Source organism: Eleginops maclovinus, chromosome 1 (assembly GCF_036324505.1).
Source record: "Eleginops maclovinus isolate JMC-PN-2008 ecotype Puerto Natales chromosome 1, JC_Emac_rtc_rv5, whole genome shotgun sequence".
NCBI classification, from domain to species: domain Eukaryota; kingdom Metazoa; phylum Chordata; class Actinopteri; order Perciformes; family Eleginopidae; genus Eleginops; species Eleginops maclovinus.
The window spans coordinates 25,933,729-25,954,681 of record NC_086349.1 but is presented as its reverse complement, the minus strand read 5'-3'; the positions used below and the strand labels follow the sequence as shown (position 1 = coordinate 25,954,681).

Genomic DNA, 20,953 nt, shown 5'->3' with positions numbered 1-20,953 from the left:
AGTTGGGGGGGGGGGGGGGGGGTGGGGGTGGACGTAAAGGACACCCACCCTGTTAACTGAGCCTTGAGCTTGAAATTAAAACAGCTTTCAGAGCGCCTCTCGTCGTCGCTTTGGCTTTGTGGCGAGGCTGTGACGCAGTGTGGAGCTCGGGAGACACAAAAGCAAGAGGGAGGATTCACTGCTGGTCCTGTTGGACGGTAAAGTAGAATAAACACACGAGGCAATGTGGTGTGTCGGTGTGGAAAAGGTCACAGAAGAGGGCAGTTCCTGGCAGGAAGGAGAGCTTTAGTTCTGACTTTTGAATTAATCTTTATAGCACATTTTTCAGGTTGGATTCATCGATGATGTCAGCAGTGACCTTATCAGAAGTTAGTTTAAGAGCCGTCAGATTTCCCTTAACGAGGACATGTTCTGCTCATTCTCAGCTTCATATCAGTATTTAGAGCCTCTCCTGGGACATGTCTCCATGCTCTAATGTTCAAAAAGCTCTTTATTTTTCTCATACTGTCTTTTCACCCTGAGTCTGAAACCAGAGCCCAGTCTTCTCTGATTGGTTAGCTCTGTTGTGATTGGTCAACCGCTTAAGAGATGACCCGCCCCTTAAGCTATCACGTACAATGTGTTGGAGCTCTAGCCAATAGAAACTCTAGTGGTATATAGTGATGTCACTATGTTCCGGAAGTAAACAAAGGAGTCCAATGGAGGGAACTTTGGGATTTTAGCCTTTGCAGACCATTTACATGCATCCAAAACCTATGCAACACATTACAGCAAAGGGAAAACCAACAAAAGTACAGTAAGGCCTCTTTAAAAACAGGTGATAGTGCCGTACAGCAGCTTTCAGTCGCCTTTAATAAAGAGCTTTATTTAACTACAGTGCTGGAAATCTGCCAGTTCTTGACAGGGAAATCGTCTTTACGGTAATTTATTCAGTGTTGAAGCATATGCTATTCGGTAGTGGACCAGACGGGATGTTATTTGGATGGAAATCACCTTTTGGACGATGTAATTTACTTTAAACAAACTCCTCTTAAATTTTACCTGCCTCCTGTGAGTACATTTGGTCTTTACGAGAGGATTGGAAACAATATTTAGCTCGACTCAGACTAAGCTCCCTTGGAGACTAAGCAGCAGAGGAACACGGTGCATTGCATACACAGACACTAGACTTGGGAGCGAGCCAGATGTGACTGTCAGACGGGCAGTGGTGTGACAAGATGTGTGAAGGAGGGGAGTCTTTGTTTCCTGGCACACAGGAGCCATCCCTCTGTTTCCAGCTGAGGAAATGAGTCACGATTCTGTGCAGAGTTCAGATTTCCGTGTGCTCGCAGCTTTGGCCATGGACACCGGTACTCAGACCAGCTCTCACCGCTTCATAAGCACCACTTAAAGGAGAACCTCACCCAGAAAAAAGACCTTTTGTTTACCAGTGACTCACCCAATGGCACCTTTAATTCTTGAAGGAATCTAATGCTGTGTGGCGTACTTCGGTTCTTACATTTGCTATTTTAAGTACAGCCAATGTGAAGTATGGCAAGACACAGTATGAGTACCGGATGGGTGCACTCCTAAGGGTAAAAAAGCAGATGCTGGACACTCAACAAGTGTCCCTTCTTAGCTACGTGGCGGTGACGACGCAACCAGCAGTCGCTCCAGTGAACAGCATTATACAAATAAAAGTTATACATGTTTTGTTGTTTTACTGTTTAATAAACGTACCACAATACTGGTGACAAAAGCTGTGAATTTGATTGAGTAGTCTGTAATGATTTGCTACGGTGAACATTGAAGCTAACAATGTAAGCTAGCTAGCACAACAAGGCTGTTAGCTAGTTAGCAGAACAAAGCTTCTCTGTTTTTCACCGTGGAGCTATTCCAGAAATGTTTTATGCTGTGTCTCAATTCAGATATTTCCCTTTGTACATCACATGTCGTACTCTGTGAACACGTGCTCACTGCTAGTGGGCCTTCACAGCAAGAAGGCACATCAGCCTCGCTCTGCGAACTAGCTAGCTTGATAGTTAGCAGAATGAGGCTGTTAGCATTAGCTAGATCAAAACGTTTATTTGCAAATTCTCCCAAATTACAAACACACACACTTCTGACACTAAAATATAACAGCTGGGTCAGTACAGTTAACTCCAGTGACAGAAACATCATGTGACTGACGAGTGAGCTGACCAATGCAACGCCGGCTTTCAAGCGATGTATATTGCGCCAGTACCTCAAAGCTGGTTGAAAGCTTGATGTGTAAGATGCTAAAGGCTCTGGATGTTGATATCAGACTCAGAAAGGCACTAAGCAAGTGTCAGTATTTGTTGAATCTAATTGAGAACCTGGGTCGTCCCAACATGCATTATTGCTCAAACCTTTACCATTCAAAACATACACGTCTTAAACTTGAGCTGAGGCAGAACGCGTGCGTGCATTTCAAGTGTTTTGTAGCAACGTTTAAGTGAGAAGTAATTAGTTTGGAGAGTAGTGAGCATACGACGTAGACTTAGACTTGAATTACAGCAGTGTGTGAGTTTCTTTAAGGATCTTTCTGTATATTTTAGCTTGTCTAACAATCTTTCTTCAGGACTTATCTGTACTTCTTCATTCTTTAATGACCGTGTAAGCTTTGAAGGAATACCACGTTTAATGAAGAGTCAACTCAGGCTGAGTAATGATTTACCAATAATCATTTGGTGGGTTAAAGTATTACTCTAACCTGATTAATCTCTCACATGCTGCGGTCTTATCTAACCACCGTGCTCTTGCCACTGTCTCGACTTGCTGCAGAGATAGCAACAGCTCCTCACTCACCGGAGGAAAGGGTATTTCTGCCCTGTGTACACGAGGAAAGGGAACAGGAATTGGTGTCCGAACAGGTCTGCTGTTGACTGTAACGTGACGGATGAAGTATCGTGGAGAGACTGGTGGCGGGATTAGAAAAGAAACACGGTGTCTGTTTATCTGGTCCACAAAAAGCTCTGACAGGAAGATCTAATGGATAGGTGGTGTGAAGGTAGACGTGATTTATCCCAACCAAAGGCTCCAGAAAGATCCCGGGCCCTCAGACACATCAATCATGACAATCCAAAGGGGCAGAGCATTGTCCCCCGGAGGAAAAACAACCCCTTATTTGACCTGCTGACATGCCTTCCTGCAACTATATTGATGAATTAAGGAGTGTTTGAACATGCTGCTACAAGGAGGTGTTTGCTGATGCACGATCGGAGAGTCGACCGTGACCCCGAGGAAATTAAAGGGTGGAGGGAATAAATGTTGCCCAGGATTATTGTTCTATTTCCAAGCATAACACTTCTCAAGGAAGCTGGGAACGTTGTTATTGTTTGGAGTGCTTTGCATTCAATCCTCAAGCCAAGACGGGAGTCCAGAGTCTTAAACTTAAGAGTGTTGCGCTATTAATCCCATTTATCCCTGCATGTTCTGCATACTGCCATTCCTTTTGAATGTATTCTTTGTACACAAACAGAATGACATCATTTCATCCACATGGTGCTCAGATAGGTAACGTTGGATCTTTTTCTGACACTTGATTGGATGCTCTTGGTTCAAACAAAGTGGATCAGGGGAATTCAGTTTTGACTTGCTGGGATTTAAAAGAGTTGACATTAGTTGATTGAAAGAAATGAATCATGGCACAGGTTGAATAGCATGCTTTTGGCCCAAGGGAAACAGGGCTGCACAATATAACCACCGACAGAATCCAACATGTCATGCTACACGTTTTCTGCTGCCTGAAACCAAAAGAAAACAATCTCTATGAGTTGTTTACAAGAAGAGTTCGAGAGTCATACAGGCGATGCATGCAATCAATCACAATCATTCTGCATTGATTTATCAAAACAAAAGCAGGGATTGCTCGTTGTTGACCATGACATGAAAGAGGAACAGGAGTAAAATATAGAAAGAGGAAGATTGGGTTGCAAGAAAACCTTCAGAGTAAGTGGTATGAAAATATTTTGGCTACAGAAAGGATGAAAACAGGTTTATTTTTTGGGACCTGTCAGAAGGTTCGAATCCAGTTGACATCAACAGTCCTCGGTGCTTGAGTCCAAGTCAAGTTGCAACCCTCTTTGTTTTGTTTCGAAACTCATCAAATATGCGACTCGATTCTCACACGGCTTTACTCCCCGTCTAATTATTATCCCACAAGTCAGATAAAAATGTAAACACGGCCATGCAGCATAAAGGGAACAGGTGCTGCATGAGCTTCACACATCAGCGATTATCAAAAGGAGAGCAGCGTCTTCGACATGAAGGCTGCGTACGTGGCGCACATTCCAGTCGCAGCCTGCTCGCCCCGGCTCTCTCAGCGAGGTGATTGCAGGTTTTTTATTCAGAGAGCATCAGGAGTATCGTAGAGATGGATCGCCGTGTGCATCGTGCCACGTGTCCGCCGGGCCAGCCAGCCACCATCTGCCTCCGAGACAAGACTGGCACTCACACTCGCTATAAAATGCAGCTGGGAGAATCAACAGCTGCTGGAGACGAGCTCCTTCAAAAAAACACGGGGTGTGTGTGAGGGAGGGAGGGAGGGATACTGTACATGAAAAGGGGGACAAGCGCAGTGTTTCAAAAGGTAAATCTGTCATGCAAAACCTTTTAGAAATAGCCAAATAAAGGGGTCCTGTTGTGCTTTTGGGGGTTTTATCATTATATGGGTTTTAGTGTATGTCAATGGTCTGCAAAGGATAACATCCCTGTATTCACTGAAATGCCTGAACATCAGCAGGAGAGGACTCTTTAAAGTAGAGACACTACATACTGATATACACCTGAACATCAGCAGGAGAGGACTCTTTAAAGTAGAGACACTACATACTGATATACACCTGAACATCAGCAGGAGAGGACTCTTTAAAGTAGAGACACTACATACTGATATACACCTGAACATCAGCAGGAGAGGACTCTTTAAAGTAGAGACTCTACATACTGATATACACCTGAACATCAGCAGGAGAGGACTCTTTAAAGTAGAGACACTACATACTGATATACACATATTGTGTATTGTGTGTGACTTTCAGCTCCTCTTAACCTCTGAGACAGACTTTGTTTGTGCTCTGAAAAATCTGTGATGCTGAGAAAAAAAAGTGAGAACAGAGTGCATGTGTCTCGCCAACATACATGTATACAGTGTGTGCATGCAGGCATCTGATGCACACTCACACACACACACACACACCACACACACACACACACTCACACACTCACACACACACGCTCTGCTGCTTTAATTAAAAATAAAAACGATTTCCCTTATCTCCCTCCACACCCTTCCTGTCCTCACATCCTGGAGACAGCGTCCAGACTCCAGGTGAATTTCAATGTCAAAGACACGGAGGTAACGCTGCAATCTGTTCGCTCTGTCAAGTGGCTGCGTGTGTGTGTAGGTGTAGGTGTGTGTACTGTATGTGCTGTGTGATTGGTGTGTGCGGGGGGGGGGGCAGGCCTATTCATCTGTCTGGTGTGATGGTGGCTCTGTAACGGGCCGAGGCGTGAGTGTGCTCTCTGTGATCTCCAGATAAGAGTCATCCATCTGCTGTGTGTGTCTGTCAGGCAGCGCCGCTTATCGCTGCACTCATCCATTTCTCTCAATCTCTCTCACACACACACACACACACACACACACACACACACACACACACACACACACACACACACACACACACACACACACACACACACACACACACACACACACACACACACACACACACACACACACACACACACACACACACACACACACACACACACACACACACACACACACACACACACACACACACACACACACACACACACACACCCTTTGCACAGTTCAGATGCTGCGCTCAATCTTGATTAGGACACAGGGAGACAATCACACAGAGGTGCAGCGAGGTGATGAAACGCTGCAAATATGCATGCATGCAGAGAGGTGCAGTACAGGCCACACCCCCCCCCCCCCCACACACACACACACACACATTATTTTTTCACCCTCTGTCTGAAACCAGAGCCCAGTCTGCTCTGATTGGTTAGCTGGGCAACTCTGTTGTGACTGGTCAACCGCTTAGGGATGTCCCGCCCCTTAGCCTATCACGTACAATGTGTTGGAGGCTAGCAAATATTGCAGACCATTTACATGCACACAAATCTATACAACACACTTCAGGAAAAGGGAAAAGGGAATCCCCCCCCCCAAAAAAAAGTAGTAGTGTGTTGATTGGCCGGGAAGCGTCTCTTTTCTGTGGAGAGTAAGAACCTCCTCATTCTTACGCGGGCTGCCATGGTAAAGCAACATGCTGTCCTTCGTTTTCTGTTATAACAGGTCAGTGAAATGTTACAAGCATAACAAACACAAACCTGATTATTAGTATGTAGAATGTCGGGAAAAAGAACGGTGATAGTCTGTAGAGTGTGGGGACAGTGTTATGGTGGTTTAAATGGGTGCTAGTGACAGTAAGCTAATGGACGCTACTCAGTGTAGCACTGATAGTGTGTGTGTGAACTCCCGTTTTGTTTGATCGAGATATTTGTATATGTGGAATGACAGAGTAAAGTCATCATGTTCCTCGTGAAACATGCTATATGTGCATTTGAAACATTTTTGTAATGAGAAGAAGGATAAATACTGTATGTGTTTTATTCTCAATAAATTCTTACGAGGGCTGCATGGTAAAGCAACATGCTGCTCTTCGTTTTCTGTTATAACAGCAATCTGCCCGCTGGTCCCTTCACTTGGGACCTGTAACAGATTCTTGGGGGCTCGTCCGGGATCGGCGCCGCTGCCACAGGTGTACCGGTTGCTGATCCAGTGATAAATGAACATCGAGACCAGAACGGCTACATGTTGCTGGAGTGAGGCACCACCCAGCCTGTGACCACAGAAGTGGGGTGACGTGACTACAGGTAAGGAGTCATCAGTTGGTGTCCAGGAAAGGAGACCAGTGAAGAGGGTCTTGACCGGCAAGGGAGCCGAACTTCAACACTTCAACACACATCATGTCTGCAGCACGCAAGGAGCTGATCTGGAGCATCAAAAAGAAGCTATACAAACTTTCTGGTCCTGGAGCTTACGAGGTAGCGATGGCACTAGGAACAGACCAGCCGGGAGCAGACAAGTTGAGCCCGACTGATGAAGAAGACTGCATAGACCATATCCTTACATATATGCAATCTGAAGACTTAGCTGAGTCTGAGGACGAGGGTATAGGTCATTTGCTGTCATTGAATGATGTTGTTTTGAAGGTGATACATCAATGTCATTTGGTTGAAATGCCTGTTGTTTTAGATGAGGTTGCACAGACATCTATCTCAATTGCACAAACCACACCACCACATGTCACTACACAACCACAACACCCTAGCCCATACACCCACACAACCATGCCAAAGGTAGAACAGCTACAACAGATGTATGAGGAACTGGGCAGGAAATTACATGAATGCACGGTCAGTGCCACCACGTCGTCAAGCTTGGCAGCCACACCTGTGGGAGCTGGCCCATTGAACAGCCACACGACAGATGACCCTTCAATGACTGTTAATACAGCACAGGGTGGCAGCCTGCCACATCACCACAGTCATGTTAACCTCATACCAAACCATACTGCAGAGAGATTGGTCTCCCTGAAAGATCTCGCCTATCTCCAGCGGAAAGAGTTCAGGCTACATGGGGGCCAAATAAGTGACACTACCCCTGACATGACATACAACAGCATATGCAAACAAATTGATGAAGGACTCCAAGAGAAACACACTGAGGGTGAGATCATTAGAGGGGTGCTCCGTGCAATCAAACCTGGCAACTTTAGAGATATGTTGACAAATAAAGATGACCTCACTGTCTCAGAACTCAAAAGCTTCCTCCAGTCACACCTCGGTGAAAAGAGTAGCACAGAACTCTTCCAAGACCTCATGTGTGCCAAACAACATGAAAATGAGACACCACAGCAACTCTTATATAGAATGATTGGACTCAAGCAAAGAATAATGTTCACAACCAAGCACACAGCCTCTGCTGTCAAATATGATGCATCCACAATACAGTACATTTTCCTGAACACAATATGTCAGGGAATTGGGGAGAAATATGAGGGTGTCAGACGAGAGCTCAAACCACTTCTTGCTGACCCTGCGGTGTCTGATGAGGCTCTACTACGACAAGTGATCAAGACTACCACAGAAGAAAGTGAAAGAAAGCGCAGGTTGGGCCGCAGCTCTACTCGCAAAGCAACTCAAGCCCACAGCGCCCATGCTGATCCTGACCAGAGACTACAGGTTGAAGCCCGAGTTAGCACAACCGTGAGTAGTAGAGACGACACAATACAGAGACTAAGTGCACAGGTTGAGGCACTGACACAGGCAATGGAGGCCTTGAAACAGATGGTGACACAAGTTCAAACACCAGAACAACGCTACTCCCCCACTCATTACTGTAACCCAGACCAATCCAGACCATCAACAAGGCACAAAAACCTTATGGCTGTCCAAACTGTATCGCACAGGCCAATCCAAATTGCAGTCACTGCTTTTTCTGTGGAGAAGAAGGCCATCGCGCTGTTGGCTGCTTGAAGAGAGCAAAGCAGTCGGGGAAACGGGATGCGGTCAAGGCAGAGGGACAACCCCTGACCGGTCTTGAGCACATGTCCCGACCCCACAAAGACTCAATAGCAAAACCAGATAAACCTAGTGAAGCCTACATAGCTAAGATTGACAACACAACCCAGCCATGTAAGTTAATAGCTCCACTCATTGGCCGCAAATCCCTATTGAAATACAGTATGGCTGGCTACGCTGTCACTGTCCTACTGGACACAGGAGCCAATGTAAGCCTACTCGACCCTGCCTGGAAGAACAAGTACTTACCTGACCAAGATGTTCGACCCCTCAGTGAACTGTTGGATGATCCTCTGAGTGTGTCTGCCGTCACGGGAGATGACGTCCCATATGATGGATGGGTGGAGGTAGTGGTAAACCTTCAAGGCAATGATGACCCAGACTTATCCATCCGTGTACCCTTTTTGGTGAGTCGCCTGGAATTAGATAGACCATTAATTGGTTTTAATGTAATCCAAGTACTCATTAAGAACAATGAGAGCCGACCTAAGCTTATGTCCATGGTGCAATGGGGATTGAAGATGCCAGTGTAAAGACCATAGTCAATTTCATACAGACTCAGAGAGTTCCAAAAGAAGAACATGCTGCAGTGAAAGTGGGCTTTAAAGAAGTCACCATTTCAGCAGGTCATGTAGCTTACATTAAGTGCCGGGTCCCAGCAAACATTAACCCCCCAGAGCCACTTGTGCTGTTTGAGCCCACACCTGATAGTGCATAGTTGGAGAGGCTGAGTATAGGGGCGGCATTATTGGAAATTCACAAAACAGACAGACCTTTCATTAAAGTGCCAGTGTCAAATCACTCCAACCATGATGTGACCTTGCCAGGCCGAACTATTCTAGGCAGCATTGAACTCATTGTCAAGGTCATAGAGACAGACTGTCCCAGAAATTATGAAAAACTCACCCAGGTAAATACTGTTAACTCTTCACCAGTATCCAGCCCTGACCAGACATCACCCACTGCATCACTGTGGCACCCACCTGTGGACGTCGGCCATCTTACAAATGAACAACAGGAAGAGGTAAATCAAATGTTGTTGGAGGAATCAGGGGCTTTTGCTCGGTGATATTGGGGACGTCCCCAGCCTCCAAATGACCATCAATCTCAAAGATGACATTCCAGTCCAAAAATCCTATGCCTCCATTCCCAAACCACTCTACCAAGAGGTCAAACAGTACATCCAAGACCTGCTTGTCAAAGGCTGGGTCGTTAAATCAAAGTCACCTTTTGCAGCACCAGTAGTCTGTGTCAGGAAGCGAGATGGTTGTGGTCTCAGATTATGCATTGATTACAGACTGTTGAACCAGAAAACAGTACCAGACCGCCACCCACTGCCTCGCATCCAGGACCTCTTAGACACTCTAGGAGGCCACAGTTGGTTCAGCATTCTCGACCAGGGCAAAGCCTACCACCAAGGCATACATTGCTGAGGGATCCCGCCACATGACAGCTTTTATATCTCCATGGGGTCTACATGAGTGGGTAAGAATACCATTTGGTCTCTGCAATGCTCCTGCTGCATTTCAGCGCAGCATGGAGGAGATGCTTGCCACTTTGCGTGATGAATGTTGTATTCCTTACCTTGACGACATCCTCTGTTATTCCAAGTCCTTCAGTGATCATGTTGGTGCAGTACGTCGAGTACTGAGAGCCCTGCAACGCCATGGTGTCAAACTGCGACCCACAAAATGCGAGCTGTTTAAGTCAGAGGTCAGGTATGTGGGGAGGTTAGTCTCAGCTGATGGTGTGAGAGTGGACCCAAAAGACATACAGGCTGTGATGTCACTGAGGGAGAAAAGACCTACTACAGTGGGGGAAGTGCGCCAGTTACTTGGGTTCCTGAGTTACTATAGAATGTATATTCAGGACCTCTCTCGTATTGCTAAGCCATTGTATGAGTTGCTGCAGGTGAAAGGACACCCAGATGGGGCACAGAGGAAGGGACAAAAGAGTAAAGGAGCACAGTTGCCCTCAAAACCCTGCAGAGAGATTTAATAGAACTTTACTCCAGATGTTGAGAACACTGCAAGAGAAGGAAAAGAGTAACTGGAAGGAACACTTACCACAGGTTGTGCATGCATACAATTGCACCAGACATGAGGCCACAGGTTTCTCACCCCACTACCTCATGTTTGGGCGCCATCCTTGCCTCCCAGTAGATCTGCTCTTTGGCCTATCCAGTGAAGAAGAGTCGGAAACAGCACAGGGGTATGCAGACAAATGGGCTGTGAGGATGAAAGAGGCTTACCGAATAGCAGCTCAGAACAGCCAGCAGTCCAGCGCACGACGGAAGAGACAATATGACCGTCATGTGAGGGGAGTGGTCCTGCAGCCCGGTGACAGAGTCCTGGTTCGTAATCTGAGTGAGAGAGGAGGGCCGGGAAAGCTGAGGTCCTATTGGGAACAAACAGTGTATGTGGTTAAAGAACAGATAAATGAGAGCCCCATTTACAAAGTGTGTCCCGAGACAGGTGGCAATAAAATACGTACTCTTCACAGAAATCTTCTCCACATGGTAAATGACTTACCTGTGAGTATGCCTGAACAGTTCAAGAACAAAACAGCAACCAAAGAAAGACAGAAGAATGGGAGTCAAACAGAAAAGCATGGACAGAGAGAACCATTTCAAAGCAGTGATTCGTCTGATGATGATGTTTCCCGAGCACAATACTGGTTAAGAGTGTCCAGGCCAGCTAAGTCACAAAGTCCACATACCACGCTCTCCTATGTGCCCCAGAGACACAGTGTGACTTCTCCACCCTCACATGAACAAGCACGGTTGATCACACCGACAGGAGAAGCAATACGACAGCTGAGGATCACACCAGAGGAACATGTACTGATGGAGCAGGACCAATCCAGTGAACAGGAATTTGAACAGATAAATGACAATGAGTATGAACAAACAGCAGGAAGTGACCATACACAGGACACTGAGAATCAACATCAGAATGGTCCAGCCAGATGTGACATTGACAATGATAGATCTACCACCCCTCTGTGTGAACCAGCCAGGCGACCAGTACGGGACAGGAGACCTCCAAAGACATTGACATATGAATCCCTGGGTCAGCCATCTACCAGTCTCAGGGGTCTGTGAACACTGTTGGAATTTGTGGGGCACAAACACTGCCACCATGGGGGATGCCCACAGTCCCCATGGCACATTACACACCTTATTATGCACGTTTCTGTTATAACAGCAATCTGCCCGCTGGTCCCTTCACTTGGGACTTGTAACACATGTACAAAGTTTTAGTCCTTCTCAGTTTCTCTACCGGAGAATTCATATATTTTCCCTCCCTTTCACCCTTTTTTTGGGGGAGATTTTCCCCCTCGTCTGCACAGGTAGTTAGTATTCAGGGCCTCTTCCTCCACCTCTCACATCACCCCCTCTAGACGCGCTTCAGAGGGCAGCACTGTACCTGCTACAGGAGAACATACCCCTTCCTTCCTGCCTTACATCAATCACACAGGTGAAAAATAAGCTGCCCTATTATCTTTTCATTCCTCAGTCTGTCTGAGCGGCCGATTCTCCCCTGTGAAACATGAGACCATGAAGCGGCATGACAAGATGATTTGTGTACAGTAGCAACAGCAGCTCAGCCCAGGGGAGTGTAGTTTACACGGGGGAATCCATTTAGGCCGCACATAACAAAGCTTCACACACACCGCGCGGAGGCTCTGTTGTCTCGGCAATCTGTACTTAGTTTGTCACGATCAATATTGTAGGAACCAACCCCATTATTAATTCATGCTCATAAAAACAGCCCAGCGCCGCTTCAAAGAGGAGACAAACACGCTGTTTCACATGGGATCATTACGCATAGATAACGTGTTTCCATCGTCAGTATTAATAGTGCACGCGGCTCCAGAGACGTCACTGCTGCTGGGCCTGCAGCGGGACAGGTTTTCGCTCGTGGAATATTTATAGCTGTGCATTAAAAGTGGAATCAAGGGGTTTAAGTGTACCGTTGCAACGCGGCTGCTGTTCCCCTTTGTCTGGGCCTGTCCAAAAATGTCCCGCTCCGGGCTATATGCAGTGCGAAATGTCAGATATCACACTGCTGTCATATCAAAGCTGGAATACATTAAAGAACAGCTGTTTGATTCTGCTCTGCATCAAAGAGCTGGCGTTCATTTAGACGGGTGTCACATGTGGAGAGTCTTTGTAGTGCTGCAACAAGTACTGCGATCAAAGTGGATGTACTACAAATACTCTGTTACAAGTACAAGTCGTGCATTCAAAGTACTCTAGTGCACACATTTACACAACTGTGAAGGGGAAGTACTTGAAGTGTTTAACCAAGTAAAGGTGTCGAGTATTTAATCGTCAACATTTTCAATTTAAAGTACTTCAAACTTGCACTAGAGTACTAGTACTTGAGTTCATGTACTTTCCAGTAGTATTCTGATGTTTAACTTAAGTAGAAGCAGAAGTACTCAGATCTTGTACTTGAGTTAAAGTAGAAGTACTCAGATCTTGTACTTGAGTTAAAGTAGAAGTACTCAGGTCTTGTACTTGAGTAAAAGTAGAAGTACTCAGATCTTGTTCTTGAGTAAAAGTAGAAGTACTCAGATCTTGTATTTGAGTAAAGTAGAAGTACTCAGGTCTTGTATTTGAGTAAAAGTAGAAGTACTCAGGTCTTGTACTCGAGTAAAAGTAGAAGTACTCAGGTCTTGTACTCGAGTAAAGTAGAAGTACTCAGATCTTGTACTTGAGTAAAAGTAGAAGTACTCAGATCCTGTATTTGAGTAAAGTAGAAGTACTCAGGTCTTGTACTTGAGTAAAGTAGAAGTACTCAGGTCTTGTACTTGAGTAAAGTAGAAGTACTCAGGTCTTGTACTTGAGTAAAGTAGAAGTACTCAGATCCTGTATTTGAGTAAAGTAGGAGTTCCTCAAAGTTCTACTGAAGCACAGTTCTTGAGTAAGTACACTTCGTTACTTTAGACCGTATACAGAATAAGATATTACAGGACTTAAATAAAGTTATGAATGCATTGGTTTTTTTCACACTTGGGAAAAATATCTGAATTATTTCCTTCACTGGTCACTACTGAGTTACTCCCTTATCTTATAATAATAACAAATGTATGTGTTGATTACAATTTGTCTTTTAAATCTCAGTATGCAACATAACGCTGTCAGATACATTTAGTGCAGTGAAACCTACACATTTCCCTCTGAATTATAGCAGATTAGAAAGGTATAAAGTGGCAAAATACTCAAAGTACAATTACTATAAGGCTTTACTTAAATACAGCTCTTAAGTAAATGTATTTCCCACAAATGATGCTTAGTTCTGAGAAATTCAGACAGTCTTGCACAGGAACATTGCACTTATTCCTGATTTATGGACAAATTAAAGCTCAAAGCATCAAAGTGTTTTATGATGTACTGTTTCCACTCATAGCTCAGACCTTCAGGAGGACGTGATAGGAGTATAATCTGAACTACACCGCCCTCTGGAGGATAAACCCTGCAGTAAATACGCAGACAGCCGAGTGAAACAAACTCCTATTTATTAGGTCTGAGTCAAAAGGTGGACATTTATCTTCAAAGCAAAAATGAACCAAAGCAACAAACAGGTATCTTCAAACTACAGTGTCTATAAAACACAGCACACAAAATATAACTTTCTGATCGTGTTCATGAAAAAACCTCCAGATTTGAATTTTAAACACCAGTGCTGAGATATTATTTACAGGTCATTGCTAGGAAAAAGTAAGCAAATACAAATACTAGTTCGATTAACGCTGCTGTGGATGTTAACCGAGGCCGTGCACGGAGAGAAAGAGGGTCATGTCGTCGTGACGCCTCACATGCATGTCGTAATGTAGAAAAACAATGTAATAAATACCAACGCTTTTAAAGAAAGTAACACAAAAATCCTTAAAACACATGGAAACTTATCTTAGCTGTTATAGGAAGTTCTAAAAAGGGAAACAAATCCACGAAACTACGCAAGATTTTAAAACATGAAGGAAATGATGGAGAGGGAAAAACACAGGAATTAAAACAAAACGTGTTCCTATTAAAACTACAGTAGCTTACACACTTTTCCTACACACAGCCAACAGAAACCGGAGTGTACGTGTGTGTTAAGTTCAATAAATCTACCACCGTGATCCCTGAGAGCTCATTTTGGTTCAGTGCATCTCATTATCAATTTAGCTTCTTAAAAAGGACTGTGAATAATGCCACTGAAGGGGTGTGGGTTTTTTTTTTTGCATTATTACTCACAAATTGTAATGCCGTTAATCCGGATGTGTCCTGCAGGCTGCTGCACGATGTTCCTCTTTAAATAGAAGATTAGAAACCAAGAAAAGAAACACTACACAGTACCGAGTGTATAAAACAGAGGGGACACCATGCTGCCGTGGCTTCATTATTACAGTTAACCCTGATTTTAAATGTACTTTTAGGTATAAAAACAACAGAAAACAGATATTCTGTGCATAAAAACGACTTTGCTCTGGTTCTCTTCGTCGTCAGTGACTTCCTGTTGCTCTTCCTCTTCAGGCCTCCTCATCCTCTTCCTGCTCGCTGTCGTCAGAGCCTGCAGGAGAAACAGACGGTTAAGATTGAAAAAGATCCTGAAATGGAGTTTAATGCCATTATTTGAGCTTTCATTTGTCCGTAAATCGGGAATAATTACAATGTTCATGTGCAAAATCTCTCAGCGCCTCTAAAAACAAAGCATCCTTTGTGTAAGATACTTTTACTCGATTGCTGTACGTAAGTAAAACCTTAAATAATTGTACTTGAGTATTTCTATTTTCTGAAACGTTATACTCAGTTTTATGTTGCAGATTTAGATTTAAAAGACTAAATGTAATCAACATATACTGTATTCACACGCTTAGCATTTAAAAAGATCCTGAAATGGAGTTTGATAGACGAGTAGAAGAAATGAAAACCAGGTGAGTTTTCTTACCGTCAATCACAATTTCTCCTGTTTCCTCTCCTTCCTCTGGACTCTCATCTGAGGAGGAGACAGCTTTTATTCAGTTCGGCCTCCAATACCATCATTCATACCACAGCTGGTATACAAGTCAGGGAGAGTGATGCTAACCCAGTATGGATGTGATATTCTGTCCAGGTTTTTCTAGAGAAATATAGCATGAGGCGCTAACGTCACTTCCTGTCTAAATTAAGCCCCGCCCACTACTAGGTGTAAATCTTGCATCAGAGCGAAGCTGAAAATAATAGTGTCTTCACGTCTTAAAGCTGCTGAGTCATATATTGGACCAAATCCAGAGTTCTGGTTCCTTTACTTCCTCTCCAGAAAAAAGGAGACTGAAAGAAAGGATCAGAAATCTCAGTCTCAGTGTCAGCCTGCTGCCTGCCACTCGTCCCCCGCAGACCCACCGGACATCCATCCCCTATTTATTCTCCGTAAGCTGTCTCTGCCGTCTGACCAGACATCTGACCCCATCTCCATATCTCTGGACTCATTAAACCCTTTCTGACTAACAGAGAGACTGTTTTCTGGCAGCACTTTAACATTTAACAGGGAAAATCTGCATTTTGGTTTGAGGGGGACGCTGACATTTCTAAGTGTTACTTTAGCACTTACCACCACTTCGCCCCCTCTCCTCCTCTCCTTCCTCCTCTTCCTCTTCTTCTTCCTCATCTTCATCTTCCTCTTCCTGCTCCTTCCTGTGACCTTGCTCTGCCTCCCCAGCTTCCTCCCCGGGCTCATCATCCGAGTCGGAGATCACCACACAGTCATCTCCGTTACCGTTATCAGCCGCTCGGCCCCCGCTGCTGCCACCACTGCCGAAAACACACACACACATTGGTGTTAACAACACACACTTATTGTCTCGGTATGCATCCCACCTGGTTCAACCGGGCAGGAAGTGAAGGAGGGAAACAAATCAGGAAACTGTTAAACTCTGCACTATATAATTTCAAGGCCCCGGGGCCGAGAATATTTCTGGAACGCACGGCTTAATAATGGGCTTGTCCGCTGAACACACATTACACTTCTGTGGCTTCAATACACACTTTTTATTTACTCAGACCCACTAACTATTTTTGTCAGGGAGACATGGCCTCAAGTGTCAATTTTTGTTTTGGGTTTCTATAGGTTTCAGTGCATGTAAATGGTCTGCAAAGGCTAAAATCCCTGTGTTCCCTCCAGAGTATTGTATAAATATCCAAAATGTCTCCGTCTCACCTGCCGTTCTCCCTGGGTTCCCACAGTGGTGTGAGGTAGTATCTCAGAGGGTCTCTGAACAGGTCGTCCTTCAGGATCTGAACAGAAGAACAGGAGTCACTTCAGTCGGTTAGGATTTAATAAATGCTCAAATACATCGAACACAGTCCTGCCTCAGCTACACTCAAAGATCTCACAGTGTGCATACCCCTAAATATGAAACTGCAAAGAAAGTTGAATAAACAAAACGGAGAAATTACTATTGTTACACAATTCAGACGTTAACCCTTGAAGCAGATACCCATCACAATCAATGGTTGTCTAAATGTTAAAACAGTATCACAATAACAACTAAACTTCAAACTGAGCCTCAAACCACTGCAGGCAGCGGGTCGTTGTGTCCCTGAGCAAGACACTTCACCTCCAAGGGGAAATGGAAAGTCTTCATAAATTTATCCTCACGACTATTTTTCCTAAAGTCGACTTTTAAAAATGTCCAATTGTTTTTTCAAAATGATCACTTTTCCTAAAAGAATTGCTTTTTTAAAATCAAATTTCTGACTTTTTTTCTAAACTATGACATAAACATGTCCAAATATTTTCTCATTATTCTAACTCCTTCTTCATGTGGTTTTTTTTAAAGGCACACATTTTTCTCCTTTTGATTTTCTTTCAAACTTCTGATATGTTTTCCAAATGTACGACTATTTCTTCAAAATCATCACTTTTCCTAAAAATTCTGCCTTTTTAAATCGAACTCCTGATTTTTATTTTCAAAAACTGTCTTTTTTATTTTATTTTCAAACTTCAGATTTTTTTTCTAAATTATCACTTTTTTTCAAATTTCTGGATTTTTTTCTAAATCTCATTTATTCTTATCTAAAAACAGAGAGACCATAGCTAAAATCTGACATATCAAAGGTGTTTTATTTTGGAAATCATACATCAGACTGTCATGTTATCTTTGGAGAGACTTTCTGTGATGGCCTGTTTATCCACACCAGTTGAAATGAGTCTCCCAGTGGAAATGGACGGTTACATTTTAAGATCAGACACGTCTTCAGAAATGTATTTACATTTGAGAAAGAACACCTAAAATAAGTAGTACTTGATTTCACTGCAGTATTTCATTTTAATTTCTGTTCACGTATTCTCAGATTACTCTTTTTAAGCATTGGTTCACTTATTCCTGCCTTTACTTGATTTATTGCATCACTTGAACACTTCTCTTGCACAATGTGTCTGATCTCTACAGTTGATGGTGTGTTGCACTGTTGGAGGAGCGTGTGACTCAATGTTTTAATCACTAACATTGACACTGAAGCTTTGGTACACTGAAGTATTGAATTCTAAAACATAAAAGGCTTTTAGAAGATGCAAAGGTTCTTTTCCCTTGGTGTGTATCAGTCCAAACCTCTAGGGTGTATGCCTTGCTTTGTGAGCTGTAATACTGGAGATGTGTCAGTGTGGTGGAGCGGTCGTTCGTACCTGTGCCACGTCGTCCGACCCGGGGGTGGTGTGGTCACTGAACCAGCTGAAGAACGTTTGGTAGACGCCGCGCGACGACTTCTTGGGCTCGCTGTGGGCCGTCAGGTTCTGCCCGCGGTGCCACAGGATCGGGTTGGAAAAGGACATCGGAGATCCTAAAACATCCGCACACAGGAAAGAAGGAGAGCCAGAATTTTAAAAGGACGGTTAGATCTTAGGCAGGGATGAAGACACGGCACACAGGACCTCTACAGGGCCATGATGCAACACTATGCATTCATTATGCATGATAACTTCTATATGCTTTGACTTCATGCATGTCTTTACCTCCCATCCCGAGGTGCAGCTCCTTCATGATGATGTTGTTCTGGAAGTACGGGTTCCGTCTGAAGTGGAAACGGATCCTGTAGCCCAGTTTGTTATTCTTAAAGGACTCGATCTGAACAAAACACAAGAGGAAATGTCTGAGTGTCACCACTAGGCAGGTAAAGGAACAGACTCATTTGCAAAAGCACAGCAACACTTCTTACCTCGAGGTCCGTCATGTAGCTGAGAGCGTCTTCATCGGTCTCGTCAATGTGAGCCGAGAGGTGAGGATGGTTCAACAGCTGGCGTTTGGAAGTTAAGAAAAGCTCAAAACATGTTCAATTAAACCACATAAGGCTCAGGGATTGGAGACAGTAAAAGAAAAAATTGAACTCAAATTGACTGTAATGCAGCCTTTTGAACCGGGGAAAGACACTCGTACTACATTAACATAACAGAAATCCTAATATATAGATATAGATGCCTTTATAATATTGATTGCCTAGCATTTATTGGAACATTACATGGGAAGGGAAGTTCTCGTGTTAAGGATACAGCTGTGACCCAGAACCCGGGGATGGTCTTCGTGATGGAGCTGCGCTGATCCAGATGTGGACGCCGCTGACGGCTAATCTTCAGCTCCAGTCGTTGGTGAAGCCGAGCGTTCTTCTTCTCCAGAGCCTCCAGTCTCATCTGCACCTGCGCCAGGAGGGCCACCGACTGCCTCATCTCCGGGGCCATCTTCACCGACACGATGGCACACTCCCCATCCTCATTGTCCTCATTGTCTGACGGGAAAGAAGAGCTCTGATCGGACGAGGATCCAGACATGGATTCGTCTCCTTCATCTGCTTCCGGCATCTCGTCTCCATCCTCTCTGTCGGTGCTGTGCACAGACGTGGAGCTGTCTGCAGCAGCTGCCTGCGTTCTGGAGCCTGTTTTCGAGGACTGGTGGTGGCTCCCACGCTGTTTAAACTTGCTCCCCGGTTTCACCTGTTTAGCCTTTTCTGAGGAGCAAGGAGTCTCTCGGCTGTCTTCCCCGTCTCCTCCTGTGAGACTGGCAAGAGCTTCAGCGGCTGCAATGGCTGCGGAGTCGGTCTGATCCAGAGAGGCTGAGGGTCCCAGCTTTGCCCCTGCTGTTTTCTGTGTGATTTCCTTAGATTCTGCAGAGCCTTGTGCATCTGAGGACTGTGGCTTGTCTGTATTGCTTGCATCTTGGCTGATGGTTTTGGAGTTGTTGACAGGTGGTGCACAGGGGTCATCTGAGCCCTGCAGACCTGCAGCTGCTTTTCCCTCGCTCTCCTTTAACTGGTCCTCCTTCCTGGCTGTTTCTTTCCCTTCTGCTTCACTGTTTTTGCAACTTTCGGAAGTGGCCCCCGCTTCCTCTGATGTCTCCCTGACTCTGGGGTGCTTGCTGAGCACCTCGCTGCCTCCATCGGGCTCCAAACAGCGTTTCCTGGACGCAGAGTCAGCGGACTGTTTGGAATCAGTCACTTCACTCATGCTAACCAGCGAGCCGAAGAGCTAACACGCTAGATAGCCTGCAAGCGCAACTAAAAACAGTCTTAATATTAAAATCGTGTGCACCACTGAACTTGCTCCTTGGGTAACAGCTGTGGTGTAATAACTTGGATCGTAAAGTAACCTACATCCTTCAGAACAGGAAGCTTGTTGTTTTTCTCAGCGGCCTTGTGGTGAATTAGCAAGCTAATGCTAACTAGCTTACGTTACCCAATTCGTGCGTCCTCGCATCGATGTTCGCTCCACATTTTCACGAATATAAGTCCAACAAGAAAGACTGGGTCCACATTAAAACACCTTCCCGTGCCGTGCCGTCTTTAGAAACAAACCCGCGTTGTTTTTGTTAGTTTGTGTTTGCAATATCCGTTAGCCTACTATTCGTGCAACGACGTGACAGAAAAACAATCCTGTGATTGGCTGCAGCACGCCGCGCTAAAATGTCTCAGCCAATCAGCGACAAGGGTGTGTTTACACGGTGATAACTGTAGCAGCGGTTTAACTGCGCAGCAGCGAGAGCAGCCAGAATGAGACCTAATCCGAACATTAACCAATAAAAACAACATGTGTATACGTTTACCCACAAACATATGAACCGGCTATGTATAGCATTACAGTATATAGCAGTTCAAAGCTATATGGTTGCAGACCTCGGAATTAAATTGTACATTTTGTACTCTGCCTCATTGCATTCAAAATGTTTTTTAAAATGCTGCATTTTTCACCCTTATAATGTTTGTAAAATATCCTTTGTTTACATTTTTAATGATCTTTTACAGTACATTCTTAGCTATTCTGCATTTTTAACTGTATTTTCTATAGCTAGTCTATTAATTTATTATTCTAGCCTA

The 20,953-nt window shown here is 44.5% G+C and overlaps 2 protein-coding genes across 3 annotated transcripts in view; both read right to left on the bottom strand.

Moving 5' to 3' along the window:
* sema3ga (sema domain, immunoglobulin domain (Ig), short basic domain, secreted, (semaphorin) 3Ga) overlaps positions 1–9,038 on the bottom strand; it is a 34,652-nt gene extending 25,614 nt beyond the window's left edge. Inside the window, exon 1 of the mRNA XM_063876800.1 lies at positions 8,872–9,038. The gene's annotated coding sequence lies outside the window, so the exon portion shown is untranslated. The remainder of the gene's footprint in view (positions 1–8,871) is intronic.
* Positions 9,039–14,131: 5,093 nt separating this feature from the next.
* tspy (testis specific protein Y-linked) lies at positions 14,132–20,530 on the bottom strand. 2 transcript variants are annotated; one of them, XM_063890341.1, is made up of 8 exons: positions 19,140–20,530; positions 18,809–18,886; positions 18,606–18,717; positions 18,279–18,433; positions 16,812–16,888; positions 16,206–16,405; positions 15,564–15,611; positions 14,132–15,185 (listed from the first exon to the last, which is right to left on the bottom strand). In XM_063890341.1, the coding sequence occupies exons 1-8, from the start codon at positions 20,085–20,087 to the stop codon at positions 15,145–15,147; spliced, it is 1,659 nt and encodes a 552-aa protein (XP_063746411.1). In that variant the 5' UTR covers positions 20,088–20,530; the 3' UTR covers positions 14,132–15,144. The 2 variants fall into 2 exon arrangements, with proteins under 2 accessions (XP_063746411.1, XP_063746401.1); XM_063890331.1 differs by having other exon boundaries at positions 18,279–18,443; positions 18,607–18,717.
* Positions 20,531–20,953: the final 423 nt, after the last annotated feature.

What these genes read in the sequence shown, in the direction of transcription:
- tspy (XM_063890331.1), bottom strand. Translation starts at nt 20,087, where the DNA reads ATGAGTGAAGTGACTGATTCCAAACAGTCCGCTGACTCTGCGTCCAGG. An exon ending in CCGGGTTCTGGGTCACAGCT is followed by an intron (nt 18,887 to 19,139) that starts GTATCCTTAACA and finishes TCCAAACGCCAG; the next exon opens with CTGTTGAACCATCCTCACCT. An exon ending in GGTCGGACGACGTGGCACAG is followed by an intron (nt 16,889 to 18,278) that starts GTACGAACGACC and finishes TCTTCTGTTCAG; the next exon opens with ATCCTGAAGGACGACCTGTT.